The sequence below is a fragment of the Cucumis melo genome, chromosome 11, assembly GCF_025177605.1.
Source record: "Cucumis melo cultivar AY chromosome 11, USDA_Cmelo_AY_1.0, whole genome shotgun sequence".
Lineage (NCBI taxonomy): Eukaryota > Viridiplantae > Streptophyta > Magnoliopsida > Cucurbitales > Cucurbitaceae > Cucumis > Cucumis melo.
The window spans coordinates 32668768-32695403 of record NC_066867.1 but is presented as its reverse complement, the minus strand read 5'-3'; the positions used below and the strand labels follow the sequence as shown (position 1 = coordinate 32695403).

The 26636-nt window shown below is 34.1% G+C and overlaps 4 protein-coding genes across 5 annotated transcripts; 2 read left to right on the top strand and 2 right to left on the bottom strand.

Annotated features, from left to right (window-relative positions):
- Nucleotides 1-803: 803 nt before the first annotated feature.
- LOC103498912 (glutathione gamma-glutamylcysteinyltransferase 1) lies at nucleotides 804-8772 on the bottom strand. 2 transcript variants are annotated; one of them, XM_008461722.3, is made up of 8 exons: nucleotides 8451-8772; nucleotides 7331-7487; nucleotides 6254-6492; nucleotides 5309-5472; nucleotides 4601-4652; nucleotides 3419-3646; nucleotides 2806-3315; nucleotides 804-1505 (listed from the first exon to the last, which is right to left on the bottom strand). In XM_008461722.3, exons 1-8 carry the CDS (start codon nucleotides 8523-8525, stop codon nucleotides 1416-1418), a joined length of 1515 nt encoding a protein of 504 aa, XP_008459944.1. In that variant the 5' UTR covers nucleotides 8526-8772; the 3' UTR covers nucleotides 804-1415. The 2 variants fall into 2 exon arrangements, with proteins under 2 accessions (XP_008459944.1, XP_016902458.1); XM_017046969.2 differs by lacking the exon at nucleotides 8451-8772 and adding an exon at nucleotides 7881-8245.
- Nucleotides 8773-12569: 3797 nt separating this feature from the next.
- On the top strand, nucleotides 12570-20336 carry LOC103498911 (nodulation receptor kinase-like). Its single transcript, XM_008461721.3, has 15 exons — nucleotides 12570-12796; nucleotides 13670-14207; nucleotides 14836-15323; nucleotides 15437-15587; nucleotides 16041-16112; nucleotides 16208-16276; nucleotides 16549-16620; nucleotides 16766-16837; nucleotides 16938-17116; nucleotides 17725-17951; nucleotides 18213-18339; nucleotides 18422-18490; nucleotides 19225-19414; nucleotides 19529-19661; nucleotides 19748-20336. The coding sequence occupies exons 1-15, from the start codon at nucleotides 12700-12702 to the stop codon at nucleotides 20087-20089; spliced, it is 2826 nt and encodes a 941-aa protein (XP_008459943.1). The 5' UTR covers nucleotides 12570-12699; the 3' UTR covers nucleotides 20090-20336.
- An 856-nt stretch (nucleotides 20337-21192) lies between these two features.
- On the bottom strand, nucleotides 21193-23320 carry LOC103498910 (cytochrome P450 81Q32-like). Its single transcript, XM_008461720.3, has 2 exons — nucleotides 22333-23320; nucleotides 21193-21864 (listed from the first exon to the last, which is right to left on the bottom strand). Exons 1-2 carry the CDS (start codon nucleotides 23239-23241, stop codon nucleotides 21247-21249), a joined length of 1527 nt encoding a protein of 508 aa, XP_008459942.1. The 5' UTR covers nucleotides 23242-23320; the 3' UTR covers nucleotides 21193-21246.
- A 1231-nt stretch (nucleotides 23321-24551) lies between these two features.
- Nucleotides 24552-26293, top strand: LOC103498909 (cytochrome P450 89A2-like). The gene has a single exon (XM_008461719.3). The coding sequence runs from the start codon at nucleotides 24622-24624 to the stop codon at nucleotides 26179-26181; it is 1560 nt and encodes a 519-aa protein (XP_008459941.1). The 5' UTR covers nucleotides 24552-24621; the 3' UTR covers nucleotides 26182-26293.
- The last annotated feature ends 343 nt before the right edge of the window (nucleotides 26294-26636 follow it).

Below are 26636 nucleotides of genomic sequence, written 5' to 3'. Positions count from 1 at the left end.
TTTTTTTTCTTTTAGTCAATCAAAACGAATCTATAAACTATCTAAAATAATTTACTTATAATAATTTTAAAGTTTAATTGAAACAATAAGAAGTAAGGGGGTAAGAATAATCCGAGCAATCCAAACTATTCATTGGGTTGGATAAGTTTAAAATGTGGGTTAGGTTGAAATTTTTTATTTTTTTGGGTTGCGGGTTGGAGGGTTGAAAAATTCGGGTCAACCAAACCAAATCCGAATTAATATAATAATATAAATATAAATAAATAAATAAATATTATATTTCATTATTATTTATTTATTTAATAGAAGTTAAACCATCTTGGATTTTGAGAGTTTTTTTCTTTTTTCTTTTTGCTTAACTTGAGACAACACATCCGATCTACGGATGATGATATCCATTTACAAACATTAAAAATTTAGAAACGAAAAAATAAAACAAAAATAATACAACTCGACAATCCAACCTAACCCATATTTTACACGATGAAAACTTAATTCGGGTTATTCGGATTGACAACTCAACCAACCCGAAATTATGGGTTGGGTTGAGAATGTCTTCTCAACCCTATCCAACCCAACCCGTTTACAGAAGTCATGAATCTTATAATTAATATAATTACTAATTTAGAGTTTTAGATATAAATCAAATTTCACCTTTTCCCTAGGTATGGTCTATCAAAAATCAAAGTTGAATTCCAATTTAAGTTAACAAGAACTATAACATAAAACATTAATTAATAATAGTTACAATTCAACATAATAAACTATTGCTAAGAGGATGCCCACAGATGTCCCTGTGCACCTATTGGAAAAAATATTCTATTGCTATGTTAGTAGTTTATAACTACATTATCAAACACATTTTTTACAACTAATTAAATTAAGATCTAAGTTTCTAAATCTACTAACAAATGCAACAACACCCATGAATTTTAATTGAATCTCTAGCTTTTAGATCACTAACCAACTCATACCCTAAAGCTCTAAACTTATTTGTAATGTGGTCACAAACTCACAAGAACCTCGATCTCAATGAAAAAAACTAGTTTACCTTTTCCCTTCTAACAAATGGGGTATAAAAATTTGAACCTGACTTCACTTTGGTAAACTAATTTACTTTATACACAAGAAAAATATTCTATAAAAAAAGAATTATTAATATCTGCCAAGCTTCGTGGCCAAAATTGAACCCCATATGACAGTAATTCACTTGGACGAACACACCAAAATCTTGTGCAATATTTAGGCATCGCCTACCAACTGATGGAGCATATCATAAACGAATGGCTACTTCAGTCTTCAACTATAATTGTTACAAAGGTTGTCGTATCTTGATAAACACTTCGACATGATACCTGCTATAAATGAATTCAACTCTCCAGAATGATTTTTTTGTAGACTGTGTTGTAAATACATTAAGATGAAGGAAGTGCACTAAGATCCAGATCGACCTTGTCCTCGTGATATTTTTGAAGAAGACCGAGTTGTCGCCGCAAGTGCAACACCTGCCCATGATAAATCCCAAAACTGAAATATTTGGACTTTGCCTTTAAAGGTTTAACGAGCATAATAATGGCAAAAGAATTATAGCTATAGCATAAATTGTATATGATAACTAAGTTTGAAGATGTCTTCCACAGTCAGTTTCGTTATCGACTTGTTGAATTTTAGTCTTGAAAGTTCCCAAGTCAAGACATTAGTAATTTGTTTGGATATTGGAAGGTAGGAAGCATATGTTACTCCTCCATTTATTTGTTTATTTATCTCAACCTTGTTATCACACTAAATATGCATTAGTTGCCTTGTGAGAGCTTCAATACTCTGAACTCTACTTTAACACTATTCTTGCCACTAAAATTTGTTTTTTGCTGCACCAGATAACTAGGTTGCCTCCGAGATAGTTTGAAGTACCAAACTATTTGCTCAATTGGCATCGATAGAAACCTTCAACCTACAATTGACTATGCTTTCTAAACACCATACCTTAGCCTAGGGCTCATTTTCAAATATCACAAAATCCTATAAACAAACTCCAAAGTGAACTGAAACGAGAGAAACATGAACTTGCCCATCCTCGTTTCAAAGGTAATATGGAGTCGTTTGTGAGACAAATAAATGAGTCCACTCACAAGTATTTGATATATCTCCTTATTTTTTACCTATTCACCTGTTGGATCTTGTTCGATTTAGTAGGAGTTTCAGCTATCTACAACAAAGTAAACCCGTCTGATAAGTTAATATTTCTTTTTTTTTCTTTTTCCTTCTCTAGTAATCATTCCTAGAAAATACTTTAAATTTCTTTGGGTAAATTTCTATTGCATTTTTGCACTAGAAGACCATTGGTTACTGATCTCTCACTAGGTTTATTTCCCTTTGAATATGCCTGTCTTCCACGAACTTTCTAGCAAGATTCACGAGTGTGTCAAGGTTTAGAGCACAAGGTTTCTCATTCCATTATACTGATGATTTGAAGCTTTACAAATAGTTGCCTTGTTCACTAAAGTAAAACCTTCAACAAATTTTCCTAAGGTTATAACAATTCTCTTCATGTCGAAATTTAGAAAAAAGTGTGCCAACTTGATGGATATTAGAAGCTGTCTGAACAAATATAGAGACCAGTAATTCCTGTTAATTTAAATAGAAGCAGTATGTATATATATATATATGCATGTATCTGTGTAAGCTGTTTAAAGACCAACTAGCATCAAGTACCACACGTTATAGCAGAGTAAGGAAGCTTGGCGAGAGGATAAAATAGCCCTAGCTTGCAAAGAACAAAAAGAATAGATAGAGGATAGTAGTTACCTCTTCTTGAAGCAAGGTGGGAAGACTTTCCGTGCAAACAAGTTTTTGTATTTCCCGCAAAACCTTCTCTTCTTTTATACCAATCCAGGTTTTGGCAGGCAAGGCAAGAAGAAGTGTTGTTAACAAATCACTGGCTGCTGGATGACTCCCCATTTCATTTTTCATGCCAGAAAAGCAGCATCCAGATCTTACATGTGATGATGATGGGACCAACATGTCAAACTCCTGTTCATTGTTGCCACTGACAACCATTCCGCATACAACTGTAACAGGCTTGTCGCCATTAGCACTGAAGCATCTCACACATGTTTCACGACAGCAATAACCAGCTGAGACGCCTGTATTCCCATTCAATATTTCTGCTCCTTGGCAACATACACTCGCAGCAATCTCAGGCAAATTGTTCTCATGAGATGGTGTAAGCATCTTGCAACATGAACCTTCTCGAGAAAGAAACTCTCCTACCTGTTTGAAAAGGTCCGTCTCCTGTACCTGTTTCAACACCTCTTCCTGCAAGCAAAATGCCAAACAACGCTTACTATTAACTAAAAACACAAATAGATATATCATTATTTTAGTAAGAAAGGACGAGACAAGCATATGACCACTACACCTTCAGAGCAAGTCTTGCTTTCTCCTCTGGGCTTAAACTTTGACCACTATCCTCTGTCCTTCGGACCTCAGCAACCCACTTGATAAAATCACTATAATTTAGAGGCAGTGATGTGAAAATAACAGTTAAAACATCCTGTGTGTCTTTAAGGTCCTTTGACTTCAAGAGAAGAGGAACGCCATCCATTAAGTACTTCGCTATGTTAACCCAGTCCTCATGTTTACAGCTCTACAAGAAGTTCCGGAGTATAATTACGGTTGGGAGAAATAACCTTACAATGCATTGTTTAATAGTTTGTCTCAGCATGCATCTAACTGGGACTAATGATTGATCTTGGTTTATCCAGATCAACATTGAACTGAAACGAACTAATTCAATAGCTTTAACAAAGTAAAGTCAAATAACATATGAGCTCTATTTGTGAGCCTCTACATGTAGCAGAGCCAATAATCTAAATTTAATACATTGAAGATAGAAAAACAAAGGGAGAAAGTTGGTTCCATTAATCCATTTACAAAACAAAATAGCCAACTATTGTAATAAATTGCACAAAGCGAGGCACAAGGGCAGAATTCCTTGACAGGGGCTCCATTTTAAGGGTGAATCAGTGAAATAACAAAGCAACGGCAAACAGAAGGCAAAGCAGGGCCCACTAACCAAAAGGGTCTCACAGAAACAATCTGAGGCTACTATCCACTTAATCCACTTCAGACACTGGCAATGATATTTACCTCTTAGGCTCTTGCAATTATAGCATGCGTACAAATCATAGAAAAATACTCTATTGGGAAAAACGGAGAATCCATGAACCTAACCAATGAAGATTTATGGTTTATCCTGTAACACCTTGTTGGCAATTAGTAATTGCTAATTTTAATACCAATATTGCCTCAGGCAAGGATGGCATAGGGGATAAGACTTGTTCTGGCCTCTTAATGTTGTCAATGTGCTTGTGACTAAATAATTTGAAAGACATGCACCCTCATAATATAAAGAAGTCATGTAAATGATTATTTCAAATTATTCTGGTGACTATTTTCTCATCACCCAAGCAAATTGGAAAAGAAAAATAAAAATGAAGAGGAAAAAATAAAGCACGCATTGAAAAGTGCTTATAGTGGCACTTATGCTAGTTGCTCTCACCTACGTGTAAACTTATGAATCATAAAATTGTAATCTCACCAGAGTATAGAGCAATCCTGGCTCCATGTGCGGCCTGGATACAAGCATGAACCTGATGAGCCAAGGAAAACAAAGGTTTACAAGTGAATGCCTATCATTTGCAACTGGTACAAGGACAATCAAGGAAATAATAGACTAGATGCATTCTTATCAAGAAATAGGAACAAACTTTATGTGTCTGAAATACATTATCAAATTTTCAATTTATTAAATACGTTATTTTGGAAAAAAATTAGAGTGTTTGATAACCACTTAAAATAGCTTTTGAGGTGTATTTTAAACATTTCCTTATAAAAAAAGTTTAAATAAAATTAAGTTTTTTCTTAAATATTTTTTCTCAATACAATCCAAACAGACCCATAACCAAGAAAATCCACCAATTGCTAATTTCATTATTTAGATATGCTTCAATAACTCTACTTCGTGAACTCGTAATGCACCACCAAAGAGAAAAGTGAATTGACAAAAGAAGTCAAACCAAAGGTCAACGACTCAACAATACATTCAATGTAGCACAGCATTATATTCCTCCACAGATGAACTCAAGAAAACGTATGTTCTTTTATATTCTGTTATTTTAGATTAGTAGGAATTGATAATGCAAGTCAACCAATGGAGTACAACAATTAAGATTATATGTTCTTCTATATGTTCACAACTGTCTATAACCATTAGATACAAACATTCATTCAAGGACAAAACTATTACCCTCTATGCTGTCCCGTTGCTTCATCAACGTGCTCCATAGCTTTCCAAAGAAGTTCAACTGGAACCCAATGAGGAGGATACTTAAAGCGTGCAACATCCAAGATAAGTGCCATGTCCTGCCCAACATGATACCCACCAATAGGCGAAAAATGACCAGTTCCTGTCTACACAACAAGAACAAAGGTTTATCGATAAACCAATAAAAATTTTTGCATTGAGATTTAGGAGTATGTTGTCAAATTGAGGATACTCGCATTACAGGTCTCATAGAGATAATCACCATAAATTTAAAATCCAACCAAAACTTCAATAACTAGTTGAGAAAAATCAAAATATATATTATATATTTTGTTTATAGGAGCCGTCTGTGTATTATGGCACCACAGGAAAGGGGGGAAAAAGGAATAAATTGTTATAAGCCTTTAACGATTCTTTACATTCAGTCATGAAAATTGAAGGTAAATAATTTATATACAATCTTTCTAGAAACATGGGATGTTGAAGGAAGGTAGGGCATCAAATTCATGATGAGACTTAAGGCCCTCAAAACCAAGCTAAAAAGGTGAAATAGGAGGGTTTGTCAAGATCCCAATCCAAATGTGAGAAAAATTCTAGGATTAAAACCTGGATAAACAAGAGTCCAAGATAATTTTAAGTGAGGCGGGGGACTTGGGAGGGGACAAAATCAATTTCAAAGTAGACGTAGTGAGTGTTTACTAGTTTTTGGTTAAATTCGGTTTTAGTTTTTAAATACCTAGTTTGTTTGTTGTAACATTCTAAACAATATAAAAAGACTCAAAAGTATTAACACAAGTTATTAGAATATATTACCCACCGTGATGATCAAATATAACTCTTTGATCATTATTGTGCATTGACAAAGCACCTTAGCCAATGAAATAAGTGAAAGATTCCTAAAAAGAAAATATTAAATATATCGCTCACCTGTTTAAATGCTGCTCTATGATAAGATGAAATGATGTGGCAATCATCAGAAATGGAGCATCTATGTAGGTATTTGCGAAAATCATCAATGGTACTTTCATTTGTTTGGAAGGCTTGGACTTTCGCTCCAGCACAATTAGCCAAACACACAAGTTTTCCCAGCGAGATACCTCTAGCTTTGACCTTTTCCAATGGTTCACAACAATCCAACATAGATTCATCAAACCATCTCCAAGGCCCTTTTACAAAAAGAGAAAGTATATACTTTTACTGACTGCGCTCAAATCAATATAGTGACCAGAATGAAAATAAAAGGACGGTCATAAAGTGTCGATAAATAAAAGCTAAGAAGTCGGGGAAGTAGTTAAACTTAGCTAAGCCCAAGGATTTCTTCTTCTATAATTAATTGGAATTAGGATGCCTTCCTAATTTTTTTTCTCAACAAGAAACAAAACTTTTTATTAGACATGGAAAAAAAACATAAATGAGAAGGCATAAGAAAGAATACAAAACAACCAGTTGTGTTAAACAAACAAAACTAAAGTTACTGTCTAGTAACTAAACCAACAAACAAGACATATCGGAAGAGTTTTACATTCTTGGCCAACTACCGTTGAAAATTTTTGGTAGTATATACTCATTTCATTCACAATTTGATGTACCATAAGTGATATATTATTTTATTTTATGGGGCCACAATATTCTTACAATTCTATTATGGCAAATAATGGATGGAGGTAGGACAGAAGTTTTTGTGCTATTGTAGTACTAGAAATTTCCCTCATCTCTATGGTCTACCACATCAACATGAGATCAATACTAATTGAAATACTTTATTGCAATATCAAACTTGATTTATCATTTGTTTTGTTTTCATTTACCAAAGACCATAACAGGCTCAACCCATCATTTTCATATACCAATACTTCTTAAGAGATCCTATCAAAATAGATTTCATTCGTCTATATTTGAAAATATTCTATCAATGAAGCAACTAAGTTCCCTCAATAGACTTCATTTAAATGGACATCTAAAACCATAAAATGAATGGGGTAAAACTTCTGAGTTTGATAGTACCTTTCCATTTTCTTCCTGGATCAATGGAAAGGGCATTCAATACCATTGATAGGCTAGCCAGACCACAATAGGCAGGCTCTGATTGTGTTTGAAAATAAGAGACTAGCCTATAAAAACCCTCCATAGTCCCATGTTGAACAGCTTCTATGAAGAGTTGCTGCAGTTCCAAAAAGATGCATACAATTAGTACTAGAATTTTTTCCTCCTTTAGTGATTGTGCTTGATAAATGATTGGTTGAGAAATTACAACTTCAATGCACCAGAGATTATAATTGGACAATTACCAAGTACTATGGATAATCTCAATCAAAAGTTAAATTACTTTAAGCAGCCCCCAGAAACAGACCCAAAACTTTGCAGTAATCTTTTATAAGAGAAAATATGCAGAATGAAATGCCGTTTGGTCCCTAATAAACAAATATTTGTCAATTTCTCCATCTTCTAATCGTTTTAATTAATAAAACGTTCTAACAGCATCCACCTTCTGAAAGCTGTGATCTTCGGTACGAAAGGAAAAAGAAATCATGACAAATCATGACCAAAAAATTACCTTTCACCCGGAAATATCATATGTGCTATCGGTTGGTTCACAGGGAAGTTCCATTTTGAATTGTTTTTACCAAGCTCCCTAGATTAACCGTAGACCTTACTGATTTGCCATGTAATGTCAAGATTAACCAGGAAACAATAAGGATGGCAGAAAGAACTGTGGAGCTGCACCAGGAAGTCCAAGACCATTTGGAATAGTCTAACTCAAAGTACAGGTGCAGCTGTGCAGGTTGATAAAAACAGAAGGGAGAGGACACTTGACTTTGGGAACCAAATCATGGAGCACCGTCAAAAATAACAGAGCTCTGGGTGGGACATACAAAGCTTCATCCAAAGAAGATGGGACCTTTTTGAATCCAAAAGAGGATTGGTGCAAATGTGTACATGGGCTATGATTAACAGAAATCATAGCTTAGATTGACTTGACTTTATAAAATGTTGGGTACTAGCAAATACAATCAAGACTATGTAACGAAATCAATTAACATGGGGGGAGACAGAGTAATGGGAAGTGCGAGAAAAATGAAAGACGACAACATAGAAGAAAGGAATGAAGTAAGTAAGTTCATACCTTCCCTTTGGAGGAAGCGAATTCGATTGCTGGAGGAGAAGGAAGAATCCGCCTATAAAAACCCGCCACAGCCATTTTTCGAAACTTTTATAAGCTTTTGATGATGAAATCAAATGAATCAACGACGAGGACAAGTCTCGATGGATTAAAAGGGTTAAAAATTTGAATTTTCTCCCCTTGTCGTCGCCGCTGACAAACCGAAGACTCTATAGTTATTTGTTAAATTCGAACCAAATCCAAACCGATTTATATTCCACTCTAAATTAAGAATAAATAACAATTGTTCTTCTTTCATTTCAAAGTCAAAAAAAGGCGAAAAAAATAAAACTTTGGTTACAAGATAGCATCGAAAAAGTCACTGACCTCTTAAACAACGACAGTAAAAGCACAATATATAACAACGTTTTCAAAAATCATTATAATTATATTTTTACAAGTCTGGGCCATAAAGACAATAAATTCCACTACATAATTTTTAAACACAATCAAATTGAGTATCATCTATTCCTCAACATTAAGTATCATCTATTCCTCAATTAGATTATACGTTGTGATTACAAGTTTAAAGTCGTGTATTTATCACCTATTATAATTACAATCATAATAAACAAAAACAAACATAATTGAATTAGGTCACTTTTCAATTTACTATTGATTTATTACAATTAGGCCGGAAACATAATAAGCTCAACATTTCACTAAATTATCTAGTTATAATTGGTTAAAGAGCAATTTTAAAAAATATTTTTGATGAAGAACTTTGATTTTTTGCCAACTACGAAATAATATTGACTAGCTTAATACTTTTTAATCACGTCGATTCAATTGCTCCATCATAGTAATTCAATATTGACAACTTTACAAGTTTATAATCAAGAACATGATCATCATTTCTTTTTCATTTCTATTTCGATAGATATTTTAATGGACGGGATAATAATATGAAATAAACTAGTTTATATAAACTATATTATAGACGTACACGGTGTGGTATAGCATGATAAAAGTATAAAGAAAAGAATATACACGTGAATGAATAATTTTAAATATAATATAATCAAACAATATTTACATAATATAGCAAAATTAACAAAATTTGAGATGGATAGATTCGTAACGAAATTTTGCCGTATTTTGTAAATATTTTTTTGGAACATTAATGGTAAATTTTCTAAATTAAAATTATGAATTTAAAATAATAACAATAATTTATTTTATAAGAATAAAGAAAAAAGGGGGACTCCAAATTTAAGGGGTCTGACATAGATCGGTGTCTTTGGATAAAGAAATGGAATCCGTTGCGGTGGTGGACGCGCCAGGGTCGGAATAAGGGGACTTGTAAGTTTCTGGAGCCAGGTGGGGTTTGGTTCGGGTTGTTTTCTTGCGACGGGGGTTTTGTCTTGGGACGTCCGGTAGGCTTAAGGTGGGGGAGTGGTTGTTGTTGTTGTCCGACGACGACGATGATTCCTTGGACTTTGAAGATCGTCTTGTTTTTTGTCTTTCCGATGACCTTTCTCTACATGTGGGAGAGTCCGTTGAGGAGGGGGTGGTGGAGGAAGAAGAAGGGTGTTTTGATGTTTTTGTTACGACGTCGTCTGCCGTTAAATTTTTTGCTGATGAACTTGAACGACCTTTCTCTACTCTTCGGCTACGATCTACACACAAACTCATAAGGTGTCAATTTTAGGATTGTTTTTTAGGTGCAATGCAAATTTTCAATCTTGAAAAAAATTAAACCAACATATTCTATAAATCTCATGGATGATATATGCTTTTTTGCAAATTTAATACCAAACACATGCATGCATTCTTTGAAATACGAGAACTAGAAAGATAATTTTTCCTCAATCTTTTGTAGTAGTAAATCTATGACTTTCAAACAGTCAAATGTTAAGAGTTTGAAATTAGATATCAAATTGATATAAATTTCAAAGTCTAAGACTAAATTTGTAACTTAAAACAGTCAACCCATTTTCAAGTTCTATTATCAAAGGTTTCTCGATCAAAACTTTTAACTTAATTCATGCTTAATTTATAGCTCAATGAATCATCGATTAGGACTAAAATGTATGAAACATATAAAATAAAAAATGCAAAACCTAAATATTTTAAAGCAAGTTTTTTAAGTAAAGTACGTTGATGAGGCAGACTAATAAGCAAACCTTCTGATACCCCTTTAACAGAAACATCCTCTTTGTTGTCTCCAGGGGCAGGTAGACTCAACGGAGCAGATGAAAACGATGGTGGCGCTTTAAATTCATTCATCTACAAAAGTAGTGACCATTTTAATTTAATATGACAAATAATACAATACGATTGAGAACAAACTTTGATGGAAAGAAACAACACATTATTCTATATGCATAGGGTTAGATTGAATCAATATGGATTTTAGAAGTCTTACCCAGCTTGGAGAATTGACAGAAGGACCATCCCAACCAATATGAGCAACATGTTTAACATCTGTTGGATACCCAATTTGCATCTCACCTTCTTTCTCATTGTCTGTATAAACCCAAAATCATCCCAAATAATTGAAATTAAAAAAAAAAAAATCATACTAATTAATATTGACAAAAATAAATAAAGAAATCTACTTGCCAAATATTTGAGATATGTATCGTAGGCCCTTTAGAAGCCCCTTGACTCTGCTGTTTGACATTTAGAAGAATCTGTTTGTAACTTTTGCAATTTCTCCAAACCCCAGAATCAATCAAACCTCCCACTTTAATGCTAAACAAATAATAATGATAATGATAAAAAAGAACCCATTAAGTTAATTAATCCAACATATAATTAAGAAAACAATTGAAGATTTTCTTTAATTTCACCTCTAATAATTACAAGAAAGAAGGTGTGAAGGTGATGAGAGGGAGATTAAGGCATAATCCTGACATATGTTCTTGAGAAGGAAGATAAGTTTGGAAATGGGTGGAAGAAGGTGAGGAAGAAGGGAAAAAGGGTGGGAATGGATTATTGACAAATTAAACAATTTCTGTTCCAGAGAAGTTTATCAATAATTTGAGCTGCATTATTCCAAATTATTATTTGTTTGTTTGTTTGTTTTTCTTTTCTTGAAAAACAAAAATAAAATGTTTTGGAAAAATTTAACCTTTTAACTTCTAAAATTAGGGTTTTAACTTTTACAGCTCTTTTTTAATTTGATTACAGCCTGTGTGTCTTTAATTTAATTTACGTCCAACTCTATTTGACTCATCCTGATTATCGAACTTTCTTTTAGGCGTTCTAATATTTTTAGAAATTTAAATTCGGCTAATTGTGATACTTGAAAATTAAATGTATAAAGATATTTGAGGTAGATATATATTTGATAAAAGTCAATATTTAGATACATCGTGAGTTGCACGTGTCTTATTGTAGTCCATATAGAAAATAACTAAGGTATTAGTTACCGGATTGTGTTTTGGTGGGATTGATTTCGAAGCTAATAAAATTAATACATAAGAGTTGATGGAAGTAGTTGAAAAAAAAAAAAAAGAGAGAGAGAAATTGTTAGGTATAGCGTAGTAAGGTTTATATTTTTTTAATAAATAAATCAATTAAATAATGAAATGATTGAAGATATTTTTTATTAATTAATAATATGAAGTTTGTTTTCAAATATAAACATAAATAAATTATCTATTAATGTCGATGAAATTTATATTTTTCATAAATATTTGTAGTAATTTTACTATTTATAATAATTTTTTATCATATAACTTATGATTAAAAGCCCTAAATTCTTTCTAATCAAATCCTAAATTACAATTAAAAAAAAAAAAAAAAACACTTCTAACCATCCCAAAATCAATTTTGAAATAAGACACAAGACATTAGTTCACCCAATGTCATTATAAATTATAATTTGTTTAAACAATGTTAAACTATGTCTTTATCACCAACCCAAATTAATAATTAATACAATTAGTCATACGTACAAATAATTATGACTAAAAAATTGATTACAACCTTTGTTTTCATTCTAATAATCAAATTTGTAGGATCGATGCAACTTCTTCCCTTCATTCTCTTTGTATTTTCTCAAATTTTGAGGTCAACTCAACCTAACCCCCCATTGTACCTTCCATCATATCTTCTAATCCCTCTCTAATTCTTCCTAAATTTCAGTCCATGGCAGCAACATATTGTTAGATCATATTTATCAGAATCAGTTTGGTTTTATAATTAGAGGCAGTTAATTCTCTCAAATGGAGATTAAAGATTGGTTAAGAAGGAAGAGATCAAGATGATGATGGGAGGATTATTCTATAATTGGGGTTTAGCCATTGCTCCTCAGCTGCTCATTCTCATCATTCTCATTCATCCAATTACAGCACAAGAGGGTTAGTATATAGTGTGTATTTTTTGTTTTAATTTATATGTTTCATGATCATAATTTTAGGTGGAAATTATACATATACGATGATTAATTCTTCTTATTGTGAGATGATTAAATTAACCCTTTAATAATCCTACATCCTTATAATGATTTTGTGTTACTTTTGGAGGCTTGAAAGTAGATTAAATGATATAATATGGGTTGATTATTTCAATGTAGGTGTGTTTTAACACGATGTTTATTCGATAACATGGAGTTTCATTTTGAAATTAATCGATAATGAGAGAATTAGTTAACTCATCTTTTTATAAAGAGTGTGAGATCTAAATTAATCATGATTTCATCATCTTCTCTGTAGATTAATAGGTTAATTTGTAAATTTGACAACCTATCTATAGTTTAGATAAATTAGAATTTAATCTATGTTCATAATTAGAATTCGATTGTATAAAAGATATTGGGAGAGATTATAATTGAGACCCTTTATCTATTTAGGAAGATTTTATCAAACCAACTACTTTTTAGTATAATTTTTTTAAAAAATATTTGAGTGTATCTCGAGTTGTATCAATTATATTCTGCTTCCTATTTAAGTGTCTTAATTCACAAACTATACATCACTTGACCAATACTTTCTTTTTTCGAAAAGAATATTTTTTAATACTTTTATTATTGTATTTTTTTTTGTAATTAAAAATAATGCATAGAGATAGGTATAACCTGAGTTATACATAAGTAAATTAGATTAAATTCTAACTTATAAAACCATGAACATCAACTAATAAATATGAATTAGAGTGATGAATTGATATGCATGATTTTCTTTTAAAATTCGAAAGTCAAAATCTGATACTCGATTGACTAAAAACAAATGCAGGTTTTGTGAGCTTGGCATGTTGTGCAGACACAAACTTCATAGACCAAAACACAAGCATTGAGTGGACACAAGATTCCCAATGGTTGTTCCCAAATTACTCATCAACATGTGCAAACATAAACAACAATAATGAGAAATCTAGAATTTTTGGTAGTAATGTGTTGGGTTGGAAGAGATATTGCTATCATTTTAACACCATAAAAGGGGAAGAATATTTGATAAGGGGTACGTTTTTGGTGAACGAGTCAAGCAATAGTAATGGACATTATTCATCGTCTTTATTTGGTGTTTACATTGGGAATACACTTCTAAGTCGAGTTAAAGCGTTTCGAGACTCGGTAGTGATTGAAGGAAGTTTCAAAGCCAAAAGAAAATACATAGATTTTTGCTTGGAGAAGGATGATGAGGGAGATGAGGCTTATATATCATATCTTGAGATTCGACAACTTCAAAATTTTAGTTATCTCTCCAAATTTCCGTCTCGTATTTTCAAATTGATTGCCAGACTTAATATGGGGGAATCCACATTGGATATCAGGTATTTTATTTATTTCTTTTTACTACGTTGATTGTTCCTTCTATCTTTTTGTAGTTCATTTCAACCACATAAAAAAGTAGCTCCAAAAATTTAAAAAACCAAAAAATTTATCATGTGAAAAATTGTAATTATACACCAACCGAATAAGTTAGCTACAAAAAAAATAGCCTAACCCAAAAATAAACTCAAGTATTTTTTATACTTGAATCACTCACCATCTCACCGTGTTAGGAATATCTCACTCATCATGAAATGGTTAGAGTCCTATTCTACCATGATTTAAATTTTTTATCACTAATTGGTCTATTGCTTATATTAAAAACAAAATGAAAACCAATCATAACTAAAATGGATGTGTTAGGATTTATATTATTTTACGATAGAAGAAAATCCTAACACTATGATGTTCTATGAACCATACGTACAAAAACCTGTTATGCTTTGATCAGTTTCGTTGAGCAAAAATTTGTGTTTTGTTTAGTACAATTGTAAACGTAGAAAAGGATATATAATCTAATTTAAATGAATTTGGAGATACAAGCTAACAATCGGATACAAGACGATGCAAAAGAATTTGGAACCATCACAATTACTTTTTAATTATTAACTTTGTTTTTGCAAATTTCAGGTACCCAAATGATCCGATCGATAGAATTTGGAAAGCTTCGCCATCTTTCCTAAATGGAAGTCGTTTCTTATTAGACCCAAATATCAACATCTCATCCAAGTTCAACTCCAATGCTTCGCTTGGCGTTCCATTGGAAGTCCTCCGAACTGCTGTTACACATCCCGACCAGCTGGTTTTCCTCCACGATGACCTTGACACAGCAACTAATGAGTATCGTATCTTCTTTCACTTTGTTGAGCTCAACCAGACTGTGGAACCTGGCCAAAGATTGTTTGACATTTACATTAATAATGACAAGAAAGCAACAAACTTTGACATTCTAGCTCATGGGTCCAACTACAAATGGGAATTTTATGATGTTTTGGCTAATGGGTCACTTAATTTGACTTTGGTTAAGGCTTCAGTTGGGTCTGAGTTAGGACCCATTTGTAGTGCTTATGAGGTCATGCAGGTACGCCCCTGGATTCAGGAGTCCGATGAGAATGATGGTAAGATTACGTTTATTGGGCTTTGGAAGCAAATGTTTTTGAGTTTGTTTTTAGAATTTTGGTACTAATTGGGCAATTTTTTTCTCACTTCATCCATTTCCTCTGCTTCTCAGTTGATGTGTTTTTGAAGGTGAGAGATGAGTTGTTGGTTGCTAACCAACAAAATGAAGTATTGGGTAGTTGGTCAGGGGATCCTTGCCTTCCGATTCCATGGGGCGGTCTGGGTTGTGACTCCATCAATGGATCTTCTGTTATCACCAAACTGTTAGTGGTTTCATTCTATTGTTCATAAGTTGTCTTGTGCTCACTTCAACTATGTTGTTAATTCACGTGAAATTGTACAAAACAAGTGGAAATTTTTGTATGTTGGCAGGTTTTGAACTTAGACTCTCTTACCATACATGTTTCGTAATTAACATTACATACGTTTGAGCTATTATGTTTGGTTCATTCGACCATCTAAGTTTCTTCTTAATAATTCTTCCTAGTTATTAGTTAATGAGATGCTGGTGGCTATTTCCAGTGATTGATCTCAGAATCTCTTACCATACATTTCGAATAGTTAAATTACAACGTTTGAGGTGTTAAGTGTGGTTCACTCAATCATTTAAGTTGTTTCGTAATAATTTTCCCTAGTTAATGATTGCTGGTGACTGTTTCAAGTGATTGATTGTTTTAGTGTGGGGCTTTATTCTGTTGGTTTGTGCAATTTTCTAGGGACCTCTCTGAGCATAACTTCAAAGGATTGTTTCCTGTCAGTTTACCTAAGCTGGCCCATTTACAAACTCTGTATGGTTCCCTCACATTCTCTCGTCTTTTGGTCATTAATATTAGGGTGAGTAAACGAAGTTTAACTTCAAAATGATTCTTTTTGTGGTATGCAGGGATCTCAGCAACAATGACTTCACCGGCAACATCCCATCCTTTCCCACTTCTTCAGTGTTGATATCAGTGTAATAAGCTGATGTTTCTTTGTTCGATTTTGAACTGTCCTTTAACTCCCTCGACATAGATTTATGTTCTCTGATGAAGAAATTTTCTAGCATATATAACCTCGTTGAATATAGAGTATATCAAAATCTATAGGCACTACAAAATTTCTCTTACTTGTTTCACTTATTTTTTGCCCCTTATTTTCTCCCTAAATTCTAGTCAGGGTTTACAAGTTAAAAAACCAAAGTATGCATCAGGAGCTAAGAGGAATTTTAATTTGATTCATATCCAGGGATCTGAGGCACAATGATTTTAGGGGAGAACTCCCTGAATCTCTTGCTTTGTTGCCACATTTGATAACATTGTAAGTTATTTCAGGATATTATGCAATCCTTTGGTATCTAAAACTTGTATGATCCAAACTTTTGCAGACTACAGCCATTGCTTAACTAAATCATGAACATTGTTTTGAATCTGCCCCCTTTATCAGTGTTCTGATTTATATGCAGAAACTTTGGCTGCAATCCTTACTTTGGCAAGGAGCTTCCACCCGACTTCAACATGTCAAGACTTACTACAGAGTAAGACTCCTTCCATCCACACTTTTATTGGTCAAAACCATTTGAATTGAATTTTATGCTAGATAATTCAACCAAAGCGAAAGATTCTACCTCATTGCAGCTATGGAACGTGTGATCATTTAGATTCAACATTTCGGAAAAAAGGAATTGTCATAGGGACGGTTGCAAGTGGAGCAGTTCTATTTACCATTATTTTTGGCGTCATTTATGTATACTGTTGCAGACAGAAATTTGTGTTTAGGGGAAGATATGACTTGAAAAGAGACCTTGTGATGAAAGGTGTGGTACTTTCTGATGACTCTCGGTATTCTAAGATTCCCACAGAGATTTTTTAAATTTTTTTTTTTTTAATTTTTAAAGATTATTTTACCATTTTCAAATTTATGATCTGATTAGATAGAGTTTCTATTCTACCATGATACTACCAAGAAATGACATTTACATTTACTTGGAATACGTGTTGTTATAGAATCACATTACATTTTCTTTATATTTTCATCTGTATTCAATGAATTCAGGATTGTGATGAACAACTTATAAGGTTCATCAAACTTTAAAATTTGAATAATTTGACATCACCCCGATCCCCCCCACATCCAACAAAAAAAAAAAAAAAAAAAAAGAAGGAATGAAACAGACTATGATCTTGACCATGTGTATATTTTCTTTTATGATGCAAAGTTCCTTAAGAAAGATTTCATGAATTAAAAACAGAGTTATACCCAAAGATCATTAGAGTCTGTCCATTATACTATATTTTAAGGAAGTGTTTCACCATAATCCATCTACTATTTTTTTTTAAAATATAAATTATTCAGGAGATGTTCATATGTGTATTGTGTTTGTGAAATACACTAGCTACTAAGTGTGAATTACTTGGAATGCAGATATAATCATTTCTCTACCCAGCACAGACGATGCCTTTATAAAATCAATATGCATACAATCATTTTCTCTCAAGTCTATTGAAGCTGCTACACAACAATACAAAACCTTAATAGGTGAAGGAGGGTTTGGATCTGTTTATCGTGGTACTTTGTCTGACGGTGAGGAAGTGGCTGTGAAGGTCCGTTCTGCTACATCTACTCAGGGAACACGAGAATTTGAAAATGAGGTTCGTATTAAAATCCTGATTTCTTTACTATTATTTCTTTTTTCTGATTCTCATTGAAAAACATCATTCTTTATTCTTTTTATTTATATTTACCTGTATTTTTAACATTCATTTAGTTGGATAAAGTTATTGGACACAATTTAGCCCGTATGTTTCTATAAAAAAGAATATTATTACTTTATGTCGTAGATAGCTTTCAGAAAGCTGTCAATTATAGATGTCTTCTTACACCACCTGAATTTGCTCATTCCTGAATTACAGCTAAACCTGCTTTCAACTATTAGGCATGAGAACCTGGTACCTCTTCTTGGCTATTGCTGTGAAAGTGACCAACAAATTCTTGTTTACCCTTTTATGTCAAATGGATCACTGCAAGATCGTCTTTATGGTAACTTCTAACTTGCATGTTAGATCATTTCCGCCATCACCATATCCTCTTTCTTGTATGATATTATAACCAAAATTACCAGGTGAGCTGGCGAAGAGGAAGACACTGGACTGGGCCACTAGAGTTTCAATTGCACTTGGTGCTGCCAGAGGCAAGTTATATTGTATTTGTTCATGTTCATTTAATTTCTGACGCAGGGAAAATGGGGTTAGTTAAAGCTGGTTAGAGAAGAGAGAATGTACAGTGTTATTTACAGCAAAGTAATCATGGAAATATTTTTCCTTTCTTCTTCTTCTTTTATTTTGTTTTACTTTTTATTTTTTGTGGTGTGGGGGGGGGGGGGGGATTGGGCAATGTCAGAATGGTAATATTAAGAGATTAGTTGTTTGGAACAGAGGACTTGGCTGTGGCACATTTCCATTTCTAGGAATGCTTCATTGTTAATGATTAATTCCCAATGATTGGATGAATGATGTAGTTTTTGTACCAAGCTGCGACAATGACCTGTGCAGTTAGTTATGAATGCCAATGTGGTGAGTTGCACATATGAGATGATCAGATGATCTTGCTGAGGGCTAAAAAGGAAGTTGGCTAGAAATAGCTTAAAGTAATTCTACTAAATAAATTGTGTGACAAAGAATGGTCATTGTAGGATTGCTACCTGTTCATAGTTTTGGGAATACCTAAGGCAATTGGAGTTTGAAACCAAAACTATTTTCTCTGCCTCATTTCATCTTTAATCGATGTTTTTGATGTAGAATATTGTCACCCTTCCAAAAACGAGAGAACTTTTGAGTTAGAAACCATATTGAGACCTTATATTTTAGCAGCTAACAAAATGGATGACTGGGAATTTCATGGGATACTATCTCTTTATTTTTCCAGGTTTGACGTATCTTCACACATTTGCTGGCAGAAGTGTTATACATAGAGATGTAAAATCAAGCAATATACTTTTGGACCATAGCATGTCTGCCAAGGTTGCAGATTTTGGGTTTTCAAAATATGCACCTCAAGAGGGTGACAGTGGTGCTTCCCTGGAGGTCAGAGGAACTGCTGGATATTTAGATCCTGAGTAAGTTTTTTGTTCCACTTTGCTTTTTGTTCAAATGTTAATCACTCCAGAAAGATGAAAAATGGTTGAACAGTTTTCTTTTTTGTCAATTTGTTATTCAAATTTTTTGTTCAGGTATTATACGACCCATCATTTGTCTGCTAAAAGTGACGTGTTCAGCTTTGGTGTGGTTCTCCTTGAAATCATATGTGGTCGTGAGCCTCTGAACATTCATAAACCTCGCAACGAATGGAGCTTGGTTGAATGGGTATGATCCAATTCTATGATATATTTATAAACTTTGAACTTGAAGTGTTTCTTCCATCAAGCTTACGAGTGACTTTGTAAATGCAGGCCAAAACTAATATAAGGGAGTCAAAGATTGAGGAGATAGTGGATCCTTCCATCAAAGGAGGCTACCATGCAGAGGCAATGTGGAGAGTTGTGGAGGTGGCATTGGCATGTATTGAGCCTTACTCGGCCTATCGACCTTGCATGGCTGATATTGTTCGTGAGCTAGAGGATTCCTTAATCATAGAGAACAATGCTTCAGAATACATGAGGTCCATAGATAGTTTTGGAGGTTCCAATCGTTTTTCGATGGTTGTGGACAGAAAGGTAGTTCAACCACCTACTCCGACTCCAACAGAGCCATCGCCAATCTCTCACGAACTGACCCCACCCGAGCCCAGGTAGCCTCAGATGAAACTAGATAACTAGGTACTGCTAGGCTAGTCTAGTCAACAGATAGTGAGGATTCATGGACACCATTTGAGGAATGCTGAAAATGTATGTTAGCACTTTCACGAGAGTATAGTTGTTAGAATATATATGCGAGATGCATGAAACATGATGCATTCTTTGGTACATTTGTTTAGTACATTTCTAGTGAAGCTTATTTTATTAAAGTGCACAAATGGTATGTATACGTATTACTTATTTACTTTGTCCTTTTCCAAGCATCCATTGTGATATGTAACAGGATCATTCCATCCTTTGTAACTGTAAATGCTAAGGTTCGAGAGGAAATATATGCACGTACAAGGGTAACCTGAGTAGAAGGTGATAGTATAACGATATGATAAAGATATTTACAACAACCTTTCATTAACATGATCTATTAGATAGGTTGTTCAACATGATCTACTTGTACTTTTTTTTTTGTCATTTTTTAACACCGCCTGTAAGACTAGCGCAAGGAGAGTCCGGCAATTTTTCATCCTCTCTTTTGTGGGTATGTTTGGGATTGCCTTCTCTCTTTTTGATTTGATTGTTTTGGTCACATATTATCTGATTCGTGGTTTGGTGAGGGAAAAGCCTTGTGGGGATATTAAGGTTTTCTTTGGTTCAGATTTCTTTTGGTTTTAAATATGCTAATTTTTGAGGTTATGGCTGACAATAAAGCAATAGTGGTGTCTCAAATGATTCCAATGGTGTCGAAAGTGATTGAATACAAGTTGAATGGATCTAACTCTTATGCATGGAGATTAAACGTTGATCGTTTATCAGGAGTATTGAGATGGATGATCATTTAATTGAAGAATCATCAATCGATACTACCAAAAAGACTTGGTTGCAAAACGATTCAATAATGCTTCTACATATATATTAAGAATTTGATTAAGTGTAAGATTGTTCACAGAAAATCTGTCAAAGAACCAAGGAAACACTTGATTTTCTCTATGGAAAAAAGGTACAGTGATGGAACGATTGATTAGTTTTTAAAAACTTGTTTTTAATTCTAGAATTTGGCTATTAATCCATATGCTATTGTGAAAAAGATACAGAACCAACAAAACTAAACGAAAAGAACTCTTGCACAGTGTTATTATTTGATTGCATTTCAAAAAGTTTCAAAGCAGCTTGGTTGCAATTTCTCTTGCTTTACATAGTGCTTCAAGTGGTTGAGCTTTAGGCATACTAACCCCCTTTCCTTCATTCATATCTACTTCCTTACCATCAATACTCTTCCAATCAAAACATTGAATCAATGTTCCAAGCATCAAACCCATCACTCTATGTGCCATTCCAGTTCCTGGACAAGCTCTCCTTCCCAAACCAAATGCTATCATTAACTTGTTATTTGCATCACCTTCCCCATTATTATTCTCAAACCTCTCTGGTCTAAAACTTGTTGGATCTTCCCACAATGTCGGGTCTCTATGGATAGCCCATGCGTTTACTAGTAATATTGTGTCACGTGGTATGTTGTATCCTGATATACTACAATCAGCTGAAGACTTATGTGGCAGTAGGAGCGGGCCAGCTGGGTACAACCGAAGAGTTTCTAGGACTATACATCGTAGGTAGCTTAATTTTGAAAGATCGGTTTCTTCAAGCAATTTATCTCCATCAAGTTGAGATTCTATTTCAGCTCTTGCCTTCTTTAGTACTGATGGATGGTTTAGTAGATTTGACATTGCCCACTCTATTGTCACAGCAGTAGTGTCTGAGCCACCGAGTATCATTGTCTGTGAGATGAAATTTTAGTTAGAAGAAAAGGTGATATGTTTTTCTAGGAAAGGTATAACTCTAAAAATTGACACAAGTTTGAATGCTATTTAATATATAATGACCCAACTCGATCCAATTCTGAAGAAGAAGAAGAAACGTTCTTCCTTTTTTCTTTTTAAAATTTGAATATTTATTTAATATATAATGGACCCCACCCCCTCAATCCTAACGGGGTTGAATCAAGTTGGGTCTTGTTCGTACACAACCGACAATTGGTTAGGTTAGGTCGGGTCTTCTTTTACGCTCCTAATTTCTATCATAAAATTTAGGCTACAGTCATCTTTGTACATTCTACTCAGTTACTTAATCATATTTGTCTACATGACAAATTCAAAGGTATTTCAATGTGTTCTAAAAAAAGGATCGAAAAACAGAATTGACAAATAAAAGAAAAAAAAGAAAAGAGAGAGATGAGAGGAACTAACCAAAATCAAGCCTTTGATAATATCATCTGTGTAATAATCAGGCTGAGTCTCTTGCAACTTAAGAAAATGAGCAACCATACAATTCTTCATTTCTTCATTACTAATTTCACCTCTTCTATGTTCATCAATCAATCCTTGCCAAAATGCATCAACCCTTGCAATAAGCTTCTTTGCCCTCTTCATAAAACCTTGAATATCAATATACTTCAAAATTGGCAAGAAGTCAGCTGGATATGAAGACAAAGTAAATTCAAAAAGCTCATGAACAATAGCTTGAAATGTTCTTGCTTCACTACTTTTAGCTGCTTCTTCACCGTAATATCTCTTCCCTGCAACCATTCTCATTGTTATATTCATCGTCAATTCCTTCACCAATGGTTTAAACTCCACTTTCCCAAATCCATCTCTTGAAACTTCAAAGATCTTCTTCACTGCCCTTCTCACTTCGTCTCTCCTAATCTCGTAATTCGCATTGAGACGACTTGAACACAGTATTTCAAGTGTGCTCACACGTCGAAGTTTACGCCAGTGATCCCCATATGGAGCCGCTCCAAGAGTGGTTTCATTGTAACTCAAGCAATGACTCACGGCGAAGTTGGGACGGTTTGCGAAAATGACATCGTTTTTTGTGAAGCATTCTTCGGCTGCTTCGAGTGATGTAACGACGACGACCAAACGAGAACCGAATCGAAGTGAAAGTACTGGACCATACTTTTGTGAGAGAGTTTGTAGAGTTCTATGAACTGGAAGTTTAAGAAGATGGAGGTGACCTATAATTGGAATAGAGGGTGGACTTGGAGGTAGATTTTTGTTGGAATTGAACTTCAACAGATACTTTATGATTGCCAAAACTACTACACCAATACTCAGAATTGAAAAGGCTGAATATTGTAAGATAGAGTCTTCCATTTCCCACAGATTGCTGGCTGGCTCCTTTACTAAGCTGCATGGTTCATTCAACACACACACATATATATATAAGGGATGGTTGTAAATATATATAGTAAATTAGAGGCTACCACATATCGAAAGTTTATCATTAATAGAAGTTTACAAGTAACAAAGGCTTTCGCTTATAAAATTTTATTATATATTTACAATTCTTTTAAAATTTTATTATTTACTTGTTAATCTTAAAAAAGTGTTAACGGTTACAATGAGCCTTATATATAATATGGGTCAATATCTACGATCAACAATTAAAGAATTCGAATCAAGAATGGTGAATTGAAAGAGTCCATTTTGAAGAGGCATGACCAATTTATGCACATCTCGAGTAATTTCACCAGACAACCCGTCTAGTCTTACAACATAGGTGTCAAGGAAACTAGCAAGAAATTAATTTTTAGGTAGATGACGATCATAGATTTATTGATACTATATTTTATTTTTACCATAACTAAAGAGACACGTCGAAAATTACATATATTGAAAAGATAAAAATGCGTTACCGTAGTCTATAATTAACTCTATGTTTCTCAACTTTTGTTTTGGTAAGATTCACGTGGTATGTTTCTCTAAATCAGTAATAATTCATTTGTGTCTAGTAATAACAACAACAAAAAGAAGAATATTATTAGTAATAATGTGTGTTTGTCTCATTGTGGAGAGGGGAGCAGTGCTTTGGCGTGTATCACGTGTAGTGAATAACAATCATACAATGAACATATAATATAAACAATTACCTGATCATCACTCACTTAAGTATATATTTTTAATATAATGTGAATAACAATCATTAATGAATTTCTTTACGAAGAATTTATTAAATCATACGCTAATTATTGTCACGTATGTGGCCTAGCAGCTTATAATAATTAATAAGTACTGTTTTTGGCAACAATATATAGCAGAGGGATGATTTGTGTCTTAACTAAGTGATCTTGGAAAGCAGGTAGTTTTGGCGTGTATCACGTGTGATATCGATAGATCATACAAACAGATATATCACAATCACACAATATATTATATGCTTTGATATTCTTCAATATATATATATATATATATTATAATATGAGCATGATGTTGCTGCTACTCCATGCATATCTTAAACTACATTAACACTAACACGTGAATCATGTTAAAGCAGGGGGATATGAATGAATTGTAAGCTTAGTTAAAAGTGTGTTTTAGAGGGAGAATGAGTAGGATGAATACACATAAAAATGACTTTTAACCATTTCAATAATGTTGTCATATTGTAACTCTATGGTCTCTCTCTTTCCCATTATAAAAATGAAAGGAAAAGGAGAGAGAGATCATAAGTTGCAGTGAAAGCAAAAAGGAAGAATGGATAATGGTTTGGTAATAGCTCTCATTGCTGCCCTTCCCATCTGTGCAATCTTTCACTTAATTTTGAGCTATATTTCCCATCGCAACAAACAAAAACTTCCACCTGGTCCTCTTTCTCTGCCGTTTATAGGCAATCCCATTTGGCTTTTCAAGCCTCTTTCTGAACTTGAAACCATCCTTCGTCATTACCATTCCAAATATGGCCCAGTTGTAACCCTTCACTTTGGTAACACCCCTTCCATTTTCATAGCTAGCCACTCTGTTTCTCACCATGCTTTGGTCCAAAACGGCGCCATCTTTGCTGACCGTTTCCCCGTCATGGAAACAGCCAAAATCATTACTAGTAATCAGCATAATATTAGCACTGCCTTCTATGGTCCTACATGGCGTGCCCTCCGCCGTAACCTCACGTATGAGCTTCTCCATCCGTCTCGTTTGAAAGCTCATTCGGTTTCACGTAAATGGACGTTGGATGTTCTGGTTCATCGCCTCCGCCAAACATCGGCTGCTGAGCCTGTGAAGGTCATGGATCATATTCGTTATGCAATGTATTGTTTAGCTACAGTTATGTGTTTTGGGGAGAGGTTTGATGAGAAGTTTATTAATGAAGTACGAGAATCTCAACGTGGGATTTTGTTGAATATCAATAAATTCAATGATCTTAATTTCTGGCCAGTAAGATTGGGGAAGATTTTGTTCAAGAAACGATGGGCTGAGATTCGTCAGCTACGTAAACGGCAAGACGATTTGTTGTTACCTTTGATTAACAAAGCAAGAAAGAACAGAACAACAATCAAAGATAATGAAGAAACTGGGAAACCAATCCCTTATGTTGATACTTTATTTGATTTAGAAATTGCGGATAACAATGATGAGAAGAAAAAGAGGAAATTAGTAGACGATGAACTCATAACATTATGTTCTGAGTTTCTCGACGCGATAACCGATACAACGGCTGCGTCGTTGCAATGGATAATGGCAAATCTAGTGAAGTATCCAGAGATACAGGAGAAGTTGTACAAGGAGATAAAAGAAGTGATGGGAAACAAGAAGCAGGGTGAAGAAATAGAAGAGGAAGATTTGGGGAAGATGACATATTTGAAAGCAGTAGTAATGGAGGGACTAAGAAGGCATCCCCCGGGGCATATGTTATTGCCACATAAGGTGACAGAGGACAGTGTTTTGGAAGGAGGATACAGGGTGCCGAAAGGAACATCGGTGAACTTTATGGTAGCGGATATGGGTTGGGATGAGAAAGTATGGCCGGAACCGATGGCGTTCAAGCCGGAGAGATTCTTGAACGATAAAGTAGAGGGAGGGGTTGAGTTGGAAGTTGATGTAACGGGGAGTAAGGAAATAAAGATGATGCCATTTGGGGCAGGGAGGAGGATATGTCCTGGACTTGGATTGGGGTTATTGCATTTGGAGTATTTTGTTGGGAATTTAATGTGGAATTTCAAGTGGAAGGCTGTTGGGGAAGTTGATCTGTCTGAGAAGCAAGAGTCTGCTATCATTATGAAATATCCATTGCTTGCTTACTTGTCGCCAAGAAGCTAAGCTAATGTTTAATTTGTTAGTTTATTTACTTGTTAAGTATTCGAACAGACGTGTATGAATGCCTTAATTTAAAATCCAAACATAAATGATTTTGAGGTTTGACGTTTGAGAAGTTGAATTTTTCTTGGGAAGCAATAATCTGCTGTCACTATGAAATATCCATTTGCTTGTTCATCTGTCTCTCCAAAAGCTGATGTTTCTTAATTATGTAAGAGCTCGAACCTCGAGAGACCGTTAGAGATGTTCACGAGGTGGGAATAGGAATGTCCTTCATGTCCTCTTTTGATTATTCATCTTGAAAATGTAGGGTTTATTTAGTCTTAAATACTTATAACAAAGCACTGGTTATCATATAATTCAAAACTTACCATAGCTATGGAGATGAATTAGGTTCTTCGCTTGAGTTAATATCTTGATTGAAATGCATGTAAAAATAAAATCTCAAGTCATTATTT